This window comes from Erythranthe guttata, chromosome 11, assembly GCF_056151865.1.
Source record: "Erythranthe guttata isolate IM_541 chromosome 11, IM_541, whole genome shotgun sequence".
Lineage (NCBI taxonomy): Eukaryota > Viridiplantae > Streptophyta > Magnoliopsida > Lamiales > Phrymaceae > Erythranthe > Erythranthe guttata.
Window position 1 is genome coordinate 19,780,806 of NC_142543.1, and position 16,118 is coordinate 19,796,923.

Here is a 16,118-nt window from a genome sequence, read left to right on the forward strand (position 1 = left end):
ATGAAACAATTTTGTTAATATACATTAGAAATTGATTTTAATATTTAAGAGACCAATTGATTTTAATATATAAGAGGCAAATTGATAAATGGATAAAGACAAAAGAATAATTTAATAATAACTGAGATGGAAAAAATATAATTAATCAATATAAAAGTGGAGAACACTTTGAGAAAGAAAAAAGGGTGTTGCGCAGGTAGCAATAAACGAGGGTAAAGAGGGTACAATCATCATTCAATTATGCACTTATTCGGTCAGCAATCATTTTCCGGCTGAATAGTTCAGATCCTTTTGGAACCATTCAGCTATTGCTACCAAATGCCCTGAATGGTCCAAATGCTTACCGAATCAGCAAAGTTGTCATTAAGAGGCTCATTAAGAGCAATCAAACGGGCCCTCTCTCTCTCTCTCTCTCTCTTCTTTATCCGCTTTTTGGTGTCGCGTTCTTCGATCCGACGAGCGATGGACTTTTCGGCAATACCAAGAGTAGGGTTTTGGAGGAGGTCTTGAGGGTGCGAATTTCGAGCACCATCAATATATATATATATATATATATATATATATATATATATATATATATATATATATATATATATATATATATATATATATATATATATATATATATATATATATGTGTATTATTGATTTGTAAATCTCATTATTTATATACAAGTTTCCTTAAAAATACAGATTAACACTTTAATCCTAAATTATTAATGCACAAGGTTGACACTGTAGCTGGAAAAAAAGGTGGCGTATTAGCATGAATAATAGACAAATTCTTGTTTCCTTTACATGTGGGAATTGGAAAACGCAGAATATGGTATAGCAGATATGATTTGTTACAATGTCATTTTCGCTATTAGTCAAATTAAAACAATTTGGGAAATCTAGAAAAGGTATTAATACACTCTACTACTACTAACCTCACCTTACCTAGTTGTTGTATATATATATAAATTATTCGAAAGGAGAGAGTAATTAACAAGTAAATTAGTTTATTGTTTCAAGACTTTGATAAATGAGCTAGCTTAGCTACATTAATGAGAATTTATCAAATTATTGATTGAGTCACTGAAGCTTCTTCTAATTATATTAAATATTAAATAATAATCCCTATATACAAATCTGGTGGGCGGTGGCTTACCATATCTCAGATAGCGAGAGAAGAAATATTCAAAGATGGATTATTAAACCTTAAATATGACAAAGTTTTTTAAGTAAAAAATAATTCTTAATTTCCCCTTGGATAATTGTAGTAACATTTGTTATGCTACGTTTCATTGGTGGAGAATTATTGATACAATAATTTCTGTAAAGCCTCCAGCATTAGACCAAGTATACAGCTTACTTTATGTTAGCAAATTAATGTTTTTTTTTTTCTTTTATAGAGTCATCACATCATTACATCATCGTATAGCTAATATTGTATAACTGTTGTATTCAAGTATATATTACACCAAGTTTGGACAATTATCAATTCTCACACACACAAAAAACAGAGGGAAGGATGGAGAAAACCTGTAAGAGTTTGTGGCTATTGACAATTTTGATACTTGTGAGGAGCGGACAAGGCCAATTGCTGCTGAATTTTTACGGTTCAAGTTGTCCGAATGTGGAGGGTATCGTTCGTCAGGTTGTCGTAACAAAGATAAACCAGACTTTCGTTACCATTCCTGCCACTGTTCGCCTCTTTTTCCACGACTGCTTTGTTGATGTATGTATGTTCATCCCTTTTAACGTACTAATTTACATAAACTAACAAGTTTTTCAACAACTTTACCAAAATTATGCAATATATTGTACGTACATAGGGGTGTGATGCATCTGTTCTAATAGCGTCACCGAATAACGATGCTGAAAAAGATTCCCCGGACAATCTATCTCTAGCAGGAGATGGATTCGACACTGTTTCAAAGGCAAAACTAGCAGTAGAAGCTCAATGCCCTGGGATTGTATCATGTGCTGACATTTTAGCTCTTGCTGCCAGAGATGTTGTCCTCCTGGTAATCACAATTTATATAATGAATTCCCTTTTTATGATTTTTTTAGAAATAATAACAAACTTATATATACATTATTTGTAAATGATTATTATCAGGCAGGGGGTCCCGCATACAACGTAGAACTGGGGAGGCGTGACGGTCTCGTTTCTCAAGCTTCTCGGGTGGCAGGAAATTTGCCGGATCCCCATTTCAATCTTGGCCAGCTCAACACAATGTTTGCCAGTCATGGTCTGTCACAAACCGATATGGTTGCACTGTCAGGTTGCCACACGCTCGGGTTTTCACACTGCAACCGTTTTGCGGACCGGATATATTCCAATCCGATTGACCCGACCCTGGATCCGAATTATGCACAGCAGCTGATGCAGATGTGCCCGCGTGATGTCGACCCGAGGATCGCCATTGATATGGATCCAGTGACTCCACGAACATTCGACAATGTCTACTATCAGAATCTGGTTGGTGGGAAAGGCTTGTTTACTTCTGATCAGGTGCTGTTCACTGATCCAGCATCTCAGCCTACTGTGCTGGGTTTTGCTCAAAACCCGGGTGATTTTAATGGGGCGTTTATTACAGCTATGACTAAGCTTGGAAGAGTTGGTGTCAAAACAGGTGACCAGGGAGAAATTAGGAGGGATTGCTCTGCCTTCAACTCATGATGTTTTAATACTAAAGGAATTTCCAAACAATAATGTTTTTTTTTTTTTGCTTTTTAAAGACTTCTACACATAGTGAAAATATGCAGTAACATGTAATAAATGTGAGGGAGTAAATGTTTTGCTACTACAGAATATCCAAATTTACAGTCTTGAATTTTTCTGAACTAATGAATAATGTGAAACAACAAGTTACAACACAGAAGAACAAAAACAATTCTCGTTCAGTACATGTTTTGTTCTTTGGGATTAAAATTTTACCAAAGAATAGGTAATAATATACAGATACAACATCAAACAGAATATCTGAATCGGCCACCAAAAAATAGAAAAAAAAAAAAAAAGAGATACATATCCCGCTATAGTGATCACCGACCCGCATTGCTTGTCAAAATTTACCTGCGAGATCTTCCATAAAGGTGAGCATAGACAGGCTTAGTCCGATAAACAAGAATCATGCTTAAAACAACAGCAATGATGCAAAGTCCAGACATGATCATCGAAGTCAAGAAGAAGCAAATTGCACCATCACACTTTAGAGGATCATCTGCTACAAGGAATCTTGAAAATGAGGATATTCCATTTCGATCCCCAATGCGCCCATGTGCTTGTTTTTCAGCCTCTCGGTCGTATATGCTGCTGGCAATGAGGCCCGAGAATATTAATGAACCAGCAGGGTTTGCTAATGTCAGAAAATTGTATAAAGCCCCGAATTTCTTCAGCCCAAAAAGCTCCGAAGCAGCAGCAGGTACAATTGCCCAGTGGGATCCATAACCGAGCCCTACGAGAAGAGTTCCTAAGTACATTGCACCTGGCCATCCCATAGCAAAGAAGAAATGTCCAAAAGCCATTATAACTTGTGCACCAGCCATTGCTACTGGTCTTGGATATGCATAATCCCTGTTTGATTAATAAAATTCAGATTTAATACGATCCTAATTATTGAAGCATATAATAACATAGAGCTGAATTCAAATAAAGAATCAATAATACCTGACGATTTTCTCGGAGAAATAACCACCACCTACACGGCCTAGAAAGTTCCAAATGCTAATCATGGAAACAAATACGTGTGTATTATCGTACCCCAAAGACTGGCTCATTTGACCTAAATTATCGATCACGGTTAAACCAGAACCGGAGCCTAATAGGAGAGAGACAAATATAAGCCAAAAATCGGCTTTTATTAATGCCTCAGTCAAAGTGAAGTCCTCTCCTCTGTGTGGCCTTCTTTTGGAGATTCTCACAGCTCCCTCAGCAGCTGCCTGTGCTAATCTCGACTGAAGTTGTGCCATTCTCTTTTGCCTCTCCAAAGCTGGAAGCATATCCACTCCACGTGGCTTTTCGTCTTCCATTTCACTGAATATAATATCTTCTTCTTCGGATTTGGCGGGGCCTTGTTTCGGCGAATCTTGTAGAAGTGGTTCTTCCACTAATGCCCTTGGATCCCGCGAAAAGCACAGTGTGATAGGTATGACAATGGGAACCAACAAAATGATGAATAAAACCGCGGTGAGGATTCTGATAACGGTTTCGTTCAAATCGAACAGATCTTCAACGAGCATGACTCCCATCAAATAAGAAGCCAAAACGAGGCATACGGAGTATACAATCGAGAAACTGAAACCGTCGGATTGGCGTAGCTGCCTGTGACCACCGACGGGTCTGACGATGAACATAAGAGCAATGACGACCATTGTGGGCCCCACAGCGACCATGAATATTAAGGAGGCATGGTCTGGAGAATACATGACAGCGTATATTTGGGTCAAAATGGCACCGCCCAAACCAGCAAAGCCCTTTAGTATTCCCACAACGGGACCTCGGCTTTTGGGGAAGTTTTGGACACATGAAACGAGGGATGCTGTGTTGAAGTATGTCTCGCCGTTTGTTCCTATGAAGATAAGTATGCACATCTGCCAGTAAAATCGATAATCATGTTTCGTTTTTTTGTACAAGGCTTCAAATATCGTATTACACGTTGTTATTGCAGATTGAATGAAACATCTGACCTTTGATGAGAACAATGGCAAAAACTAAAAATCAAATGTCTGAAATCTTCTACAATCCTAAAGATGTGATCTTTAAGGTAAATTCAGCTGATCATATTCATCACATATAAAAAAATAAAAATAAAAATTCCCAGATCAATAATCACCAATTAATCTGCAATCCCCTGAATAATAATAATAATATGCATATCTCTGGATACATCATATACATTGACCAAAAGTAGTTGCAGACCAATGAATAAAAAGAAAGAAAGAAAGAAAGAAAGAAAGAAAGAAACTCACAGCCCATAATGGCAAAACAGGGGCTCTAGAGGTGACGACAAGCCAAACCCAACCATAACCAACAAAATTCTGAATAGCTCCGATAAGAAGAGCTGCCCACAATGGCAGAATCTCCGATAAACTCCCCGCCAGGAATCCCACGCTGTCTCCCAAATCTTTGGCCACACCTAACCGAGCAATCTGCCTTTGATTGTAATTTAAAGAGGTCTTTATGATCGGTGAAATGCTGCCGAACAAATATCCAATCCCTGCACAAGATTGTATCCACATTGCAGCCACAAATACAAGCCATCTGTTATTCAAAAACGATGAAAGCCTGTCGCCCAGACCACCCATTTTTCAATCTTCAACTTCTTTTCTTTTCGATGTTTTCTAAGATGGTTTTTTAATTTTTTTTTTCCTTGAAATAGGATGTGGGATTTGGTTATTTCCTTCTGGGACAAAAAAAAAAAAAAAGGAAGGAAAGTTTGGATTTGATTTGAATATTGATTAGATACATGTATTTGTTGAGACAATGATGATGATGATGATGATGTAATATGGTGAGGCAACGATGGCCGATGGCCATGGTACAGTTATTCCTTTCTGGCATCCTTATTTATATTTATTTATTTAATTAATTAAGGTAATCAATCATACTACACGTTACTACTGACTTTTTTTGTGTTACACAAAGCAACCTCACTTTTCAAATTACATCTCTACTCTGATTGATTATATTTAGAAAATGCTCTTTACGGGTTAATAACTGCTATTTACCGTTCAAAGTAAAAAACAGTTTATCTCTCTAAAACCCCTAAAATTCGAAATTCTCTCCAATTACCCCCCATTCCAAAAATTTCAGAAATTTTTTTTTTTTTCGAAAAATTTCGAAATCAACCAAAATCGAGCTTGGGCTTCGATTTTTTCAGGTAATTTCAACACCTACATGTGTTATATGCAATGGGTAACTCGATTTTGCAACCAATTTCATGTTTAAAAGCCCTACAAATCGATTTGTAGGGCTTTTGAATTTTTCGGAAGTTAGAGCCAAACGCCCAAACCGGGCGCTGGCTGCATGAACCGACGCCCAAAGTGGGCGTCCGTTCATGCTGCCGGCGCCCGGTTTGGGCGTGAAATGAGTGTTTGGACGCCCGGTTTGGGCGTTTCCCGGGCGAACGGGCGAACCGGCGCCCGGTTGCCTTATTATTATTATTATTATTATTATTATTATTATTATTATTATTATTATTATTATTATTATTATTATTATTATTATTATTATTATTAGAACATCATAACATAGTAATATTTATTATAACATCATAACATAATAATAATTATAACATACAATGTCAATAGTAACACATTCATTCCAACAAAATAAACAAAACTAAATCAAACACTATTAAGAATATCCCACATTTCACGTCGACTCCGCAACGCCTCTGGTAGATATGCAACACTATTATTGCTATACCTCGCCCACTGTCTATCAAACGGAGGAAGCGGACAATTGTCATTCATCTTCACATACACAAAGTGGCTTCCTGATTCAAGAAATAGTATAGTCATCTCGTAAGATAACTGTGAAACACCTTCGGGAGCCCAAAGTGGTAAATAAGTCTGATTGCCCAAGCTGCTAGCCGACAAGACCAACGCGTTGTAATATGTTGCCACAACCACGCCCACGTCCGTGATAGTCATCCACTTCTCATAGGGTGCTGGGGCGTTGTCCCAATAAGCGACACTCGCCAATACCCGATACACTAAATTACCACCACCGAAATAATCCTTGAAGAACTCTTCGTGGGTTTTAATACAGTTATAAACATCCATTCTAACATCCATCCAATCATTCTCGTGGTTCTTCACTGCACACGCGACGCTTCGATAACCACAATTACCATCCCCTTGAACGTCCGTCCACGTCACAACCTCCGGAACAAGGCAGAAATGAAGGTGTCGCATCCAAGGGGGTCGGGGAATTTGACCTATTGCGGGTCCACTCACGGTCGATGAACGAGCACGACCACGGCTAGATCTCTCAGAAGATGAACCACGCCCTCTGTTGCCTCGTGTTCGTCCTCGTCCTCGTCCTCGTCCAGACTCTTCACCTTCTCCCGGAAATAATGGAAACTCATGCCCTGACCAATCCCTCTGTGTAGAGTTCGTCCGCGGTCTACCTCTCGGGCAGGCTAGTACTGGTGGCTCATTCATTTCCATAGCCCCGGGATGCATTCGTTCGAAAATGACATCTGTCACGTCCGTGATCTCAATTTCTGACCGATCACGCAAATCATTCATTAACCCTTCTAGCCTGCCAATAGCCTGTGACCTGTGGTCGGGAACAGAACCAACACTTTCATCTAGGGAATCCCCGAATCCCGAAATAAATGTCCTCCAAAAAATGTGGACATCCTCTGCATAAAACACACCACGTCGTGCATTCATCTTTGCACGAATTTCATGTCTGCATGGGAGTCCAAGACATTTCCTCATATAACAGACGCAACCGTCTATGTCTTCATCCTTCTCATCGTCCAACATCTGCAGAGCATTATGTGTTACAATTCCACTGGACAATATTTTAAATACGGGCACGTTGATCGTATGGGCCCGAATCCTCTTTGATTTTGCAAAATCGGCTAGTATCTCGTTAAATTGATCTTTCATCATTGAGTGATACTGTGCCCAAAATGTGTCGAAGCCACCCGTCGACGATTCCAACCATCTCTTCAATGCTCTATGGTTGCTCTCCACCCTAATATGTTAAGAATATGCTATGTTCAATAAACTACATGACAGTAAGTTAAGTATATATATTTAACAACTTATAAATAAATACCTGCTTGTCGATGTATTACCCAAATGGAAAATTAGATCCGTCCATGCTTTTACAAATTTCTCTTTGTATACGAGCCAAGTGTATTGGAGATACTCAATCAAATCTGGATAATTCGCGTACTCGTCCAACAAAGCTGTGTAATTCATGGCGAAATCTTCTTCAGACACTGATTTTACCAAGGTTTGCCACGTACCAACTACAAAAGCCGTGCCGCGACGCCTACTATTGCCGAGACATCTTGAAGCACGACGCCCCACATTCATGTTAATGTGCCAAAGACATAAGAGATGAGGTACGGTCGGAAATACATTCTCTAGCGCCTTTATGAGCCCTAACTCTCGATCCGTCACAATGGCACTAGGTAGAGTCTGAGGGGGGAAAAGTCTCTTCAGCTTTTGCAACACCCATGTGTAATGGTCTTCATTTTCATGGCGCAAAAATGCGACTGCTACAGTAAAATTTTTCCCGACAGGAGTAACACCAACAATCTCCAACAAAGGCAATTTGTACTGATTGGTTTTGTAAGTACTGTCAAGTAGTAATACGTACGGAAACTTACTTAACAATTCGACAGATTGAGGGTGAGCCCACATCAAATCAGTAACTGCATGTGTTGTTTCATCAGTACGGAACCACTTGTAATAGTTATGCTCCTCAAGCAACCCAATCAAATGTTGCATCACTGTACGGTCACCCCTAGATAGTCTTTTCAATTTCGCCTTCTCATTGTATATTTGTTTCGAATAAGCATCGAGACCCAAACCATTTTGTCTCAAGTTAGCCAAAATCTTCTTGGGCGGCACATGACTTTGTGACAGATCACTAATGATCTTCGCCTCCTCCTGAGACAATGCACTCATCCCATGCCCGGACTTGTATATCGGAACATGATTATGCTTCCCGTATATTACTCTGACCCCCCATCTATCATCCCATCGTAGTTCTCCGACAATATGAAAACCACAACCTATTTTTTTGCTACCGGTCCTTCTCGGACGCGCGTCTGGATTAGTTGATGGACATTCTCGTTTTTCCCCGAATAGGTCACAAGTCAAAAAAATCTTTTTTTTAGGACTGCTGCTTTTTACTATTTTCACAAAAAGACCTCTTGCAACGAACCTCACCCAAACCACTACCTCATCCTTCGAGTCAAACAACTGAGTAGTGGTAAAATAATCGGTATGATCAACTTCAAATGTAGTCGTATCGTCCTGAAAAAAACATAAAAAAATTGATTTAAAAAAAAAAAAAAAAAAAAAGGTTTAAAATTCAAAAGCCCAAGTCGGGCGCCCGACAGTGCAGTGCACGCCCATGTTGGGCGTGCAGTTGGCCTACAAACGCCCATAATGGGCGTGTAACAGCCAACTGCACGCCCAACATGGGCGTGCACTGCACTGTCGGGCGCCCAAGTTGGGCGTTTGAATGTTTAGCCCAGTTTTTTCGATCGAAAAGACGGAATTTTTACCTCGCTGTGTTCGCTATCCCGATCTTCATTCGATAAATTCATTTATGTTCGTATATCACACCAATAAGAATGATTTGTGAAGAAATTGTCTTGAGAGCAATTTTTTTTAGAGAGAGAGAGAGAGTTTTTTTGAACGGTAAATAGCCTTTTTCAAACGGTAAAAAGCAAATCCCTTATATTTATATGTACCTCTGTCTTCATTTCATTTGACACACTATTATTATTATAATTAACATCTAATAAGGGTTCACAATTTTAAATAAATAATTTTTTTATGAGATCCTTGTCCGTATGATATTGACTTGACAAATTAATTTGTTATATTCAAACCAAATACGACTTGGAAAATGGACCCAAATAGATTAACTTGGGCCATGGCCCAACTAATGCTGATCATCCAAATTACAGAAGAAAATTAATTCAAATATTTATTTTGATTAAATAAAAAGAATAATTGATTTACGGATTGATGAAGCCACTCTGACGTGTGCTACTAACAGAGGAGAAAGAAAGAGGCGCCGCCGCTGCTGCTGCTAAACCAAATCCCCAAACCTCTGAAAATGGATCCTGACGCCGTGGCCAAGGCTTTTGTGGAGCATTACTACTCAACCTTCGATGCTAATCGGGCCGGGCTCGCCACCTTGTATCAAGATGGATCTATGTTGACTTTCGAGGGCCAAAAAATCATGGGATCCCAAAACATCGTCGCCAAGCTCACCGGCCTTCCCTTTCAGCAGTGTCAGCATCAAATCTCCACCGTTGACTGCCAGCCATCCGGCCCCGCTGGCGGTATGCTCGTTTTCGTCTCCGGTAATCTCCAGCTCGCCGGTGAACAGCATGCGCTTAAGTTCAGTCAGGTAACACCATTTCTACGTTTTTGTATATGATTTTGCATAGACCATTCACACAGAGATATAATCATCAGACTGTCTGCGATTTGTTCAATTACTTTCGTTTTGTTCCTTGATTTGATCTAGGGTTTCATTGGTTGTCTTCCTTCAGTTTCTGTTGATTCATAATATATTAGTTGGAACATACGGTGGGATGTTGTGGAACTAACTAGTAGATGATGGTGATGCAAGCCTGCTTGAATTAAGTCATCAATTTTTATTTTTTTATAATAATTTATGAAGACTCAGTTTGGGAGCATATATGATTTATCTCATCGTTGGAAATCCTAATTTTCTGATTTGGTTGTTGAACATATGCTGTGTATTGCTGGCAATGAAATTTTGGAGTTAACGACAAGTTACATTGCAGCGAGCAAGATGCTTTGTCTTAATTAGCTGAGCTCGTATCTAAATGCACAGATTCATTCCCCAATCATGTTAATGTTCCCTTTTCGTTCAGTTGAATAATCTCAATCTACTGCTATAAGAATTGGATTAGAATGAAAGTTGCATATTTGCTTACTTGATTTAGATCTGCTTTTAGGGGATCTAAATATTTGATGCTGTATGTTTACTGTTACAGTTTTCTTGTTTACTATGCAAATACTGTTCAATGCTCCAATTGGTAGTTGTATATCTAAATTTTTTTCTTGTCATTTGCGTAACTGAAATTGATACCAATGTTTTCTCTTCATGATTAATGTTTTAAATAATTATCATATGGCATATTTTTGGCGAACAGATGTTCCAGTTGATGCCAACAGCACAAGGAAGCCTCTTTGTGTTGAATGACATTTTCCGCTTGAATTATGCCTGATTGACATTGTTGAGGATTCGAACTTGACCAGGGATTTGATGAACTGCTCCTCAGCATAGAGGAGGTCCTTTATTCTTTACTGTTAAAAAAAGTATTGAGATTCATCTGCTTATTGGTTTGTTGGCTATTTTTGGAGATTTTAGACTATTTACAAAAAAATGGAATGAGCTGAACTTGATTGCGTCGACTATCTAAAGATTTGTGTTGAATCTAGTGGAATGGAAATTGAGATGTACCACCCACTTTCCAATTTATTGCTCTGTAGACATTCTTAAATAGTTTATCATGTCACTGTGATATTGGATCTCTTGCAGTTGAAGCTCGATTTTTGTTTTTCCAGCTAAGTGATTCTCTAACTAGGAGCAAATTATAAGCTATTAAGGTCGTATTTGAGCATTTGAATTGTCACCAAGACGCATGAAGATGTGCACAGTTTTCAGCTCTTCCTTTCTTAAGAATGCATATGCCCAGTTTGGTACTATCACTCCTTGCTATTTAATCCACTGTACTGCGAAATATTATCACTAAAGCATGAAATTTGTAGCTCACTTTCTTATCAGCCACGAATAGAAATTAAAATAAACTCCACTAGGTGATGTGGGAGGGGATATGGTAAAGAAGTTGAATCCTGACATCATAGAATTTGCACTGCCCATACTGATATATATATATATATATATATCCAGGTTTGTTAATAGTGGGGAGTTAGATGCCACACATGGTGGTTTGTAACCATTGATAGGGTTAAATAACAATTCACTAAGTACACATACACACGGGGGTTTGTGCGATTATGTGCGGATCAAGAGTTACAAGCATCAAATCCCACGTAATAGTAGGAACAAATTGATTGGTAAGATGAGTATTAATCAAAATAAATTGAAGAGTTACATTATTTAAAATTTAACTAGTTTAATAAGTAATTAATAGGCCGAATTTAACTGGGCATTGTTGAACACCTAATCCAACTAGATAGTTGTGTACATATTGTTAATAGTAAGCCCAAGTTTGGTGGTGGGCCGGTATTACCATCTGTCGTCACTCTACCTAAATTCATTAAAAAAAAAACAGGGAAAAAAAGGGAAAGGAGCAGAAGAAGCAGAGATGTCGGATTGGGGACCGGTGTTTGTGGCGGTGGTTCTGTTCGTGGTGTTGACGCCGGGCCTGCTGTTTAAGATTCCGGGCCGCAACAGGTTCATCGAGTTCGGTAGCTTCCAGACTGGTGCAGCTCCCATCGTGGTTCACTCCATTCTTTACTTTGCTCTAATCTCTATTTTCTTGCTCGCTGTTGGTGTACACGTGTACATCGGCTAATTACTAATTAGTAATTACCACTCTCTCTCTCTCTCTCTCTCTCTCTCTGTGTGTGTGTGTTCAAATTGCAGCGGATCTTTTGCTTCTAGTGTTTTTTTTTTGAATTTGGATTTTTAGTCTTGAATTGAGTTATGCTTAAATAATGGTCTTGGTTCTTGGGCATATGAAACGTTAATTACCATATGTGCTTCTGAGTTTCATTTAGCTGGGATACTTAACCTCGTGGTTTGTTGTTTGTGCTGTTGCTGCCATTGATGGACTCATCCGTAAATTAAAAAAGAAAAAAAGAACACCTTATTTCAATTATCAGTTATAAGTTTTGTTGTCAAAGTGAAAGATGACAGATATTGTGTTTGAGGGCTAGGAAAATAAAGAAGAAAAGACCACATACATGAGTAATAACATAAAAGATGACATAAATTACAGAAGTTAAAATTAGAGAGAGGGGTAATATAATTAAGCATAGAGATGAATGTTAAGAATGAGGAGGAAGAGAATAAGAAGAAGACCGTAGAGAAGAGTGTGTATGAAAATGGATACAAAACTTGTGTTCATGTTGAGAAAATCGAGGGGCCTATGCTTTCCAGGAAGTTGAATCAGCAAACCAGGCGAGAGAAATGCAAATAGTGCTGTACCTATCATTACTGCTGCATAATCCTTCATTCTTCTATTCTCTCTATCTCTCTACTTCACCTTCTTCTATTATATATATATATATATATATATGGGGAGAGAATATATATAGTATAGTATAGGTGAGTGGGAGGGAAAATCATCACTAAATTTGAGTGGGGCACACTAAGCTAGTATTTGACTTTAACTTTTGTTTCCCCTTTAATCTATCTGCGTTTTGTTTAATTATTATTTAGATGTTTGCTTTATTGGAGTTGTACTAACTATACTACTACCCCATGGCCATAATCCAATTCATATATGATATATATATTTTGTGTGTTTGGACAGAAAACATAGAGTAGCGGCGGTGGGGCTCTAGCTGACTGTATGTATAGACTATAGTCAGTCACTAATTTTGGTATCTGATGCTTAATCATTTAAGTATTATTATACCATTCCATTAGAGAAAGTAGAGAGAGACACAGACACACACATACATTTGTGGTCTTTCCATATTCCTTTGTTCTATTTATATTCTCTATCACTATGCTTGTTTCATTCTTTCCTAAATACAACGGTGTTCTGTTCTTTGATGATGCCATTTTCTAGTTTTTCTTTCCTAACTGTTTTTCTACACAAGGATCAATATTAATTAATTAATTGTCAATACATTAAAAATAATAAATCAATTATTATAGAAATAATAATAATAATAATAATCCAGCCCAATATTGATCATAATTCAGCCCAGTGGGCTTCGGGAAATGTTAATGGGCTTATTTATAAAAAAAAGGGAAAAACGAGGAATGAGAATCCCAACAAGTGTCTTGTTTCATTTCATCACACCTGACCTGACTCCTCCTTTCGGTTACTTTTACATTTACTTACTCTCTCTCTCTAGATCTCTCTTCTCTCTCTCTCTCTCTCTCTCTCTCAATTCAATTCGCTTCATATATATATTAGTAATTGGAAATGGCGGATTGGGGGCCGGTGCTAATAGGAGTAGTACTGTTCATACTGCTTCAGCCAGGACTACTTTTCGAGATTCCGGGGAACAACCGCCACGTGGAGTTCGGGACTATGAAGACCAACGGCAAGGCTATTGCCGTCCACACACTTATCTTCTTCGCTCTCTATGCTATTCTCATCCTCGCCGTTCATGTTCACATCTATACCGGCTGATCCTATTCTCATTACCGGTCGGTGCCATTTTTCTCTTTCTACTTTCTCTACTTTTTTCCTCGATCCAACAATGAATGGATCTTGTCTTCTTTCTTCATCTTTCTGTACTCGACTTCTCTGTTTTTATGCTATGCAATCAACTTTGCTTGTAAATCATTATTTGTTTTTCCTTTTCTTTATTGCTTTAATATTCTTTTTTTTTTACTACTTATATTATTAATCAAAGTGCTGCTTCAATTCGTGAATGAATACAACAATTATTTGATTGATATATTAAAAGTAGCTGTTGGTTGGTCCATGTAGTTTAAATAAGCATTTAGACTAGAATCTTGAGAAAGAAATCAAGCCCAATTTCAAGGGGTTTGTCAACAAATTTAAGCAATTATTAAATAAACTAGAATTTGTCCTCTATTAATTAAGTTGACTGACGACCATGTCATAGGAATAGGATAGTCAAATAATCATCCCAATTATGTCATGAACAACTAATTAAGAAGATTGAATATATGTAAGAAACTACATCATCTTATGCTAACTCATCATTATGTATATTTCTCTCATAATAAATCAATATTATACATATCTATGCTATAACATGACAAGAAGCCAAGTAGAAGCACATAAACATTAATATATAGGAGGAGATAATTTATGGATTAATTAACACGATCACTAAAGAAAGAACATTATTTATTAATATATAAATGATGTTGTAGCTAGGCTAGGCAGCATGTATATGAACTCCAATGGCAACAATTAAGATGGTGTAGATGCAAAAGTAGAAAAGGGAATGAATGAGAATGGAGATTCCACTGGTGTACATGTTACCGAATTCAACAACCCTTGTCCTAGCCGGAATCTGGAATAGCAACCCCGGGGAGAGGAAGATGAACAATGCCACCGCCACCACCACAGGCCCCCAATCTGCATGACCCCCCATTATATATATTTATAAGTTCCACTTCCACCACACCCTGTTTTCACTTATTTTTGCAAGAAAAGTAATAAGATGAGAGATTGTGTTGTTGTTGTTAATGATAAGTAATGAAGTAGGGGAATGTGTGTTGGTGGGTGTTTCTTAATGAAGAAGAAGGAGTAGAGAAGATGGATTGGATGTTAAACTTGCTTGCTGGTAGAGTTCTAAAGTGGGGAAAGTATATTAAGACTTTATCTAATTTGGAGGTTCACACAAACTACTTTTGTTTCATAAGCTTCCAATATAGACCACCCTTTTTCTCATTGTTTTTTTTTTTAATAATTATCTTTCCCTCTCTAGAGGATTCATGAATCTTGTAAAGGATGTATTATTATCAAAAGAATCATTCATTATTATTATTTGGAAACCAAAAAAAAAAAAAAAAGATAATTTGAAGAGCGGTGGAGGGTTTGGAATGCTTACAAATTGTTCGTCTTTTGTTAATTGTACGATTATATATATGCACAATAACTGAGCGGCATACATTTGTTGTAATAACTAAAATCAAGAGCATCAATTAATTGTTTACACACATGATGAAGAGTAACAACGGAGTGAGTAGAGCTGCTGTTTATAACACATGTTATTATATGAATATACATTATACATACATCTAGGTAGAACCATGATGCGATCTCTTGTGTATCATAAATATTTCCTACGAAACGTAAGATCTATTCTTTAATATTTCTCTCTGCATTCTCAAAACCCTAGCACAATACGACTATTTAAAGAGAATCAAAACCCTAGAATCCTAATCTAACTAGGAAAGAGAATTACCTATACTAATAAAATACTTAATAATTCCCTAATCACTACTACTCACGCCATATATTAATCTAAATATACTAATCTAATCTAATTATCAATAAACTACTAATTAAAATAATACTTAAATAATATATTAAATAATAAAATACTAACTAACGAATAAATATACGATATATTAAATATATATCGTATCAAACCACCCCTCTTGAAATGAACCTTGTCCTCAAGGTTCGAGTCAATTTGGTCCCTCTTTTTTGCGTTTCCACCTATGTTTGACTTCAGCGACTTTCTTTCCGAGCAAG

General features: G+C 37.5%; 8 protein-coding genes across 8 annotated transcripts; 4 read left to right on the forward strand and 4 right to left on the reverse strand.

The window, feature by feature from the left end:
* Window positions 1-1,410: 1,410 nt before the first annotated feature.
* LOC105960831 (Peroxidase superfamily protein) lies at window positions 1,411-2,819 on the forward strand. The gene is made up of 3 exons (XM_012985042.2): window positions 1,411-1,720; window positions 1,818-2,009; window positions 2,105-2,819. Exons 1-3 carry the CDS (start codon window positions 1,514-1,516, stop codon window positions 2,666-2,668), a joined length of 963 nt encoding a protein of 320 aa, XP_012840496.2. The 5' UTR covers window positions 1,411-1,513; the 3' UTR covers window positions 2,669-2,819.
* Window positions 2,739-5,549, reverse strand: LOC105961061 (protein NUCLEAR FUSION DEFECTIVE 4). Its single transcript, XM_088825262.1, has 3 exons — window positions 4,960-5,549; window positions 3,659-4,581; window positions 2,739-3,565 (listed from the first exon to the last, which is right to left on the reverse strand). Exons 1-3 carry the CDS (start codon window positions 5,293-5,295, stop codon window positions 3,061-3,063), a joined length of 1,764 nt encoding a protein of 587 aa, XP_088681388.1. The 5' UTR covers window positions 5,296-5,549; the 3' UTR covers window positions 2,739-3,060.
* A 763-nt stretch (window positions 5,550-6,312) lies between these two features.
* LOC105956497 (protein FAR1-RELATED SEQUENCE 11-like) lies at window positions 6,313-8,988 on the reverse strand. Its single transcript, XM_088825721.1, has 2 exons — window positions 7,787-8,988; window positions 6,313-7,702 (listed from the first exon to the last, which is right to left on the reverse strand). The coding sequence occupies exons 1-2, from the start codon at window positions 8,644-8,646 to the stop codon at window positions 6,337-6,339; spliced, it is 2,226 nt and encodes a 741-aa protein (XP_088681847.1). The 5' UTR covers window positions 8,647-8,988; the 3' UTR covers window positions 6,313-6,336.
* Window positions 8,989-9,701: 713 nt separating this feature from the next.
* Window positions 9,702-11,277, forward strand: LOC105961062 (nuclear transport factor 2A). The gene is made up of 2 exons (XM_012985299.2): window positions 9,702-10,108; window positions 10,884-11,277. The coding sequence occupies exons 1-2, from the start codon at window positions 9,812-9,814 to the stop codon at window positions 10,956-10,958; spliced, it is 372 nt and encodes a 123-aa protein (XP_012840753.1). The 5' UTR covers window positions 9,702-9,811; the 3' UTR covers window positions 10,959-11,277.
* A 699-nt stretch (window positions 11,278-11,976) lies between these two features.
* Window positions 11,977-12,455, forward strand: LOC105961066 (uncharacterized). The gene has a single exon (XM_088825120.1). The coding sequence runs from the start codon at window positions 12,063-12,065 to the stop codon at window positions 12,270-12,272; it is 210 nt and encodes a 69-aa protein (XP_088681246.1). The 5' UTR covers window positions 11,977-12,062; the 3' UTR covers window positions 12,273-12,455.
* LOC105961065 (uncharacterized) lies at window positions 12,159-12,987 on the reverse strand. The gene has a single exon (XM_012985303.2). The coding sequence runs from the start codon at window positions 12,933-12,935 to the stop codon at window positions 12,729-12,731; it is 207 nt and encodes a 68-aa protein (XP_012840757.2). The 5' UTR covers window positions 12,936-12,987; the 3' UTR covers window positions 12,159-12,728.
* A 755-nt stretch (window positions 12,988-13,742) lies between these two features.
* LOC105961064 (uncharacterized) lies at window positions 13,743-14,222 on the forward strand. Its single transcript, XM_012985302.2, has one exon. The coding sequence runs from the start codon at window positions 13,860-13,862 to the stop codon at window positions 14,067-14,069; it is 210 nt and encodes a 69-aa protein (XP_012840756.1). The 5' UTR covers window positions 13,743-13,859; the 3' UTR covers window positions 14,070-14,222.
* Window positions 14,223-14,593: 371 nt separating this feature from the next.
* On the reverse strand, window positions 14,594-15,096 carry LOC105961063 (uncharacterized). The gene has a single exon (XM_012985301.2). It carries the CDS (start codon window positions 15,007-15,009, stop codon window positions 14,791-14,793), a length of 219 nt encoding a protein of 72 aa, XP_012840755.2. The 5' UTR covers window positions 15,010-15,096; the 3' UTR covers window positions 14,594-14,790.
* Window positions 15,097-16,118: the final 1,022 nt, after the last annotated feature.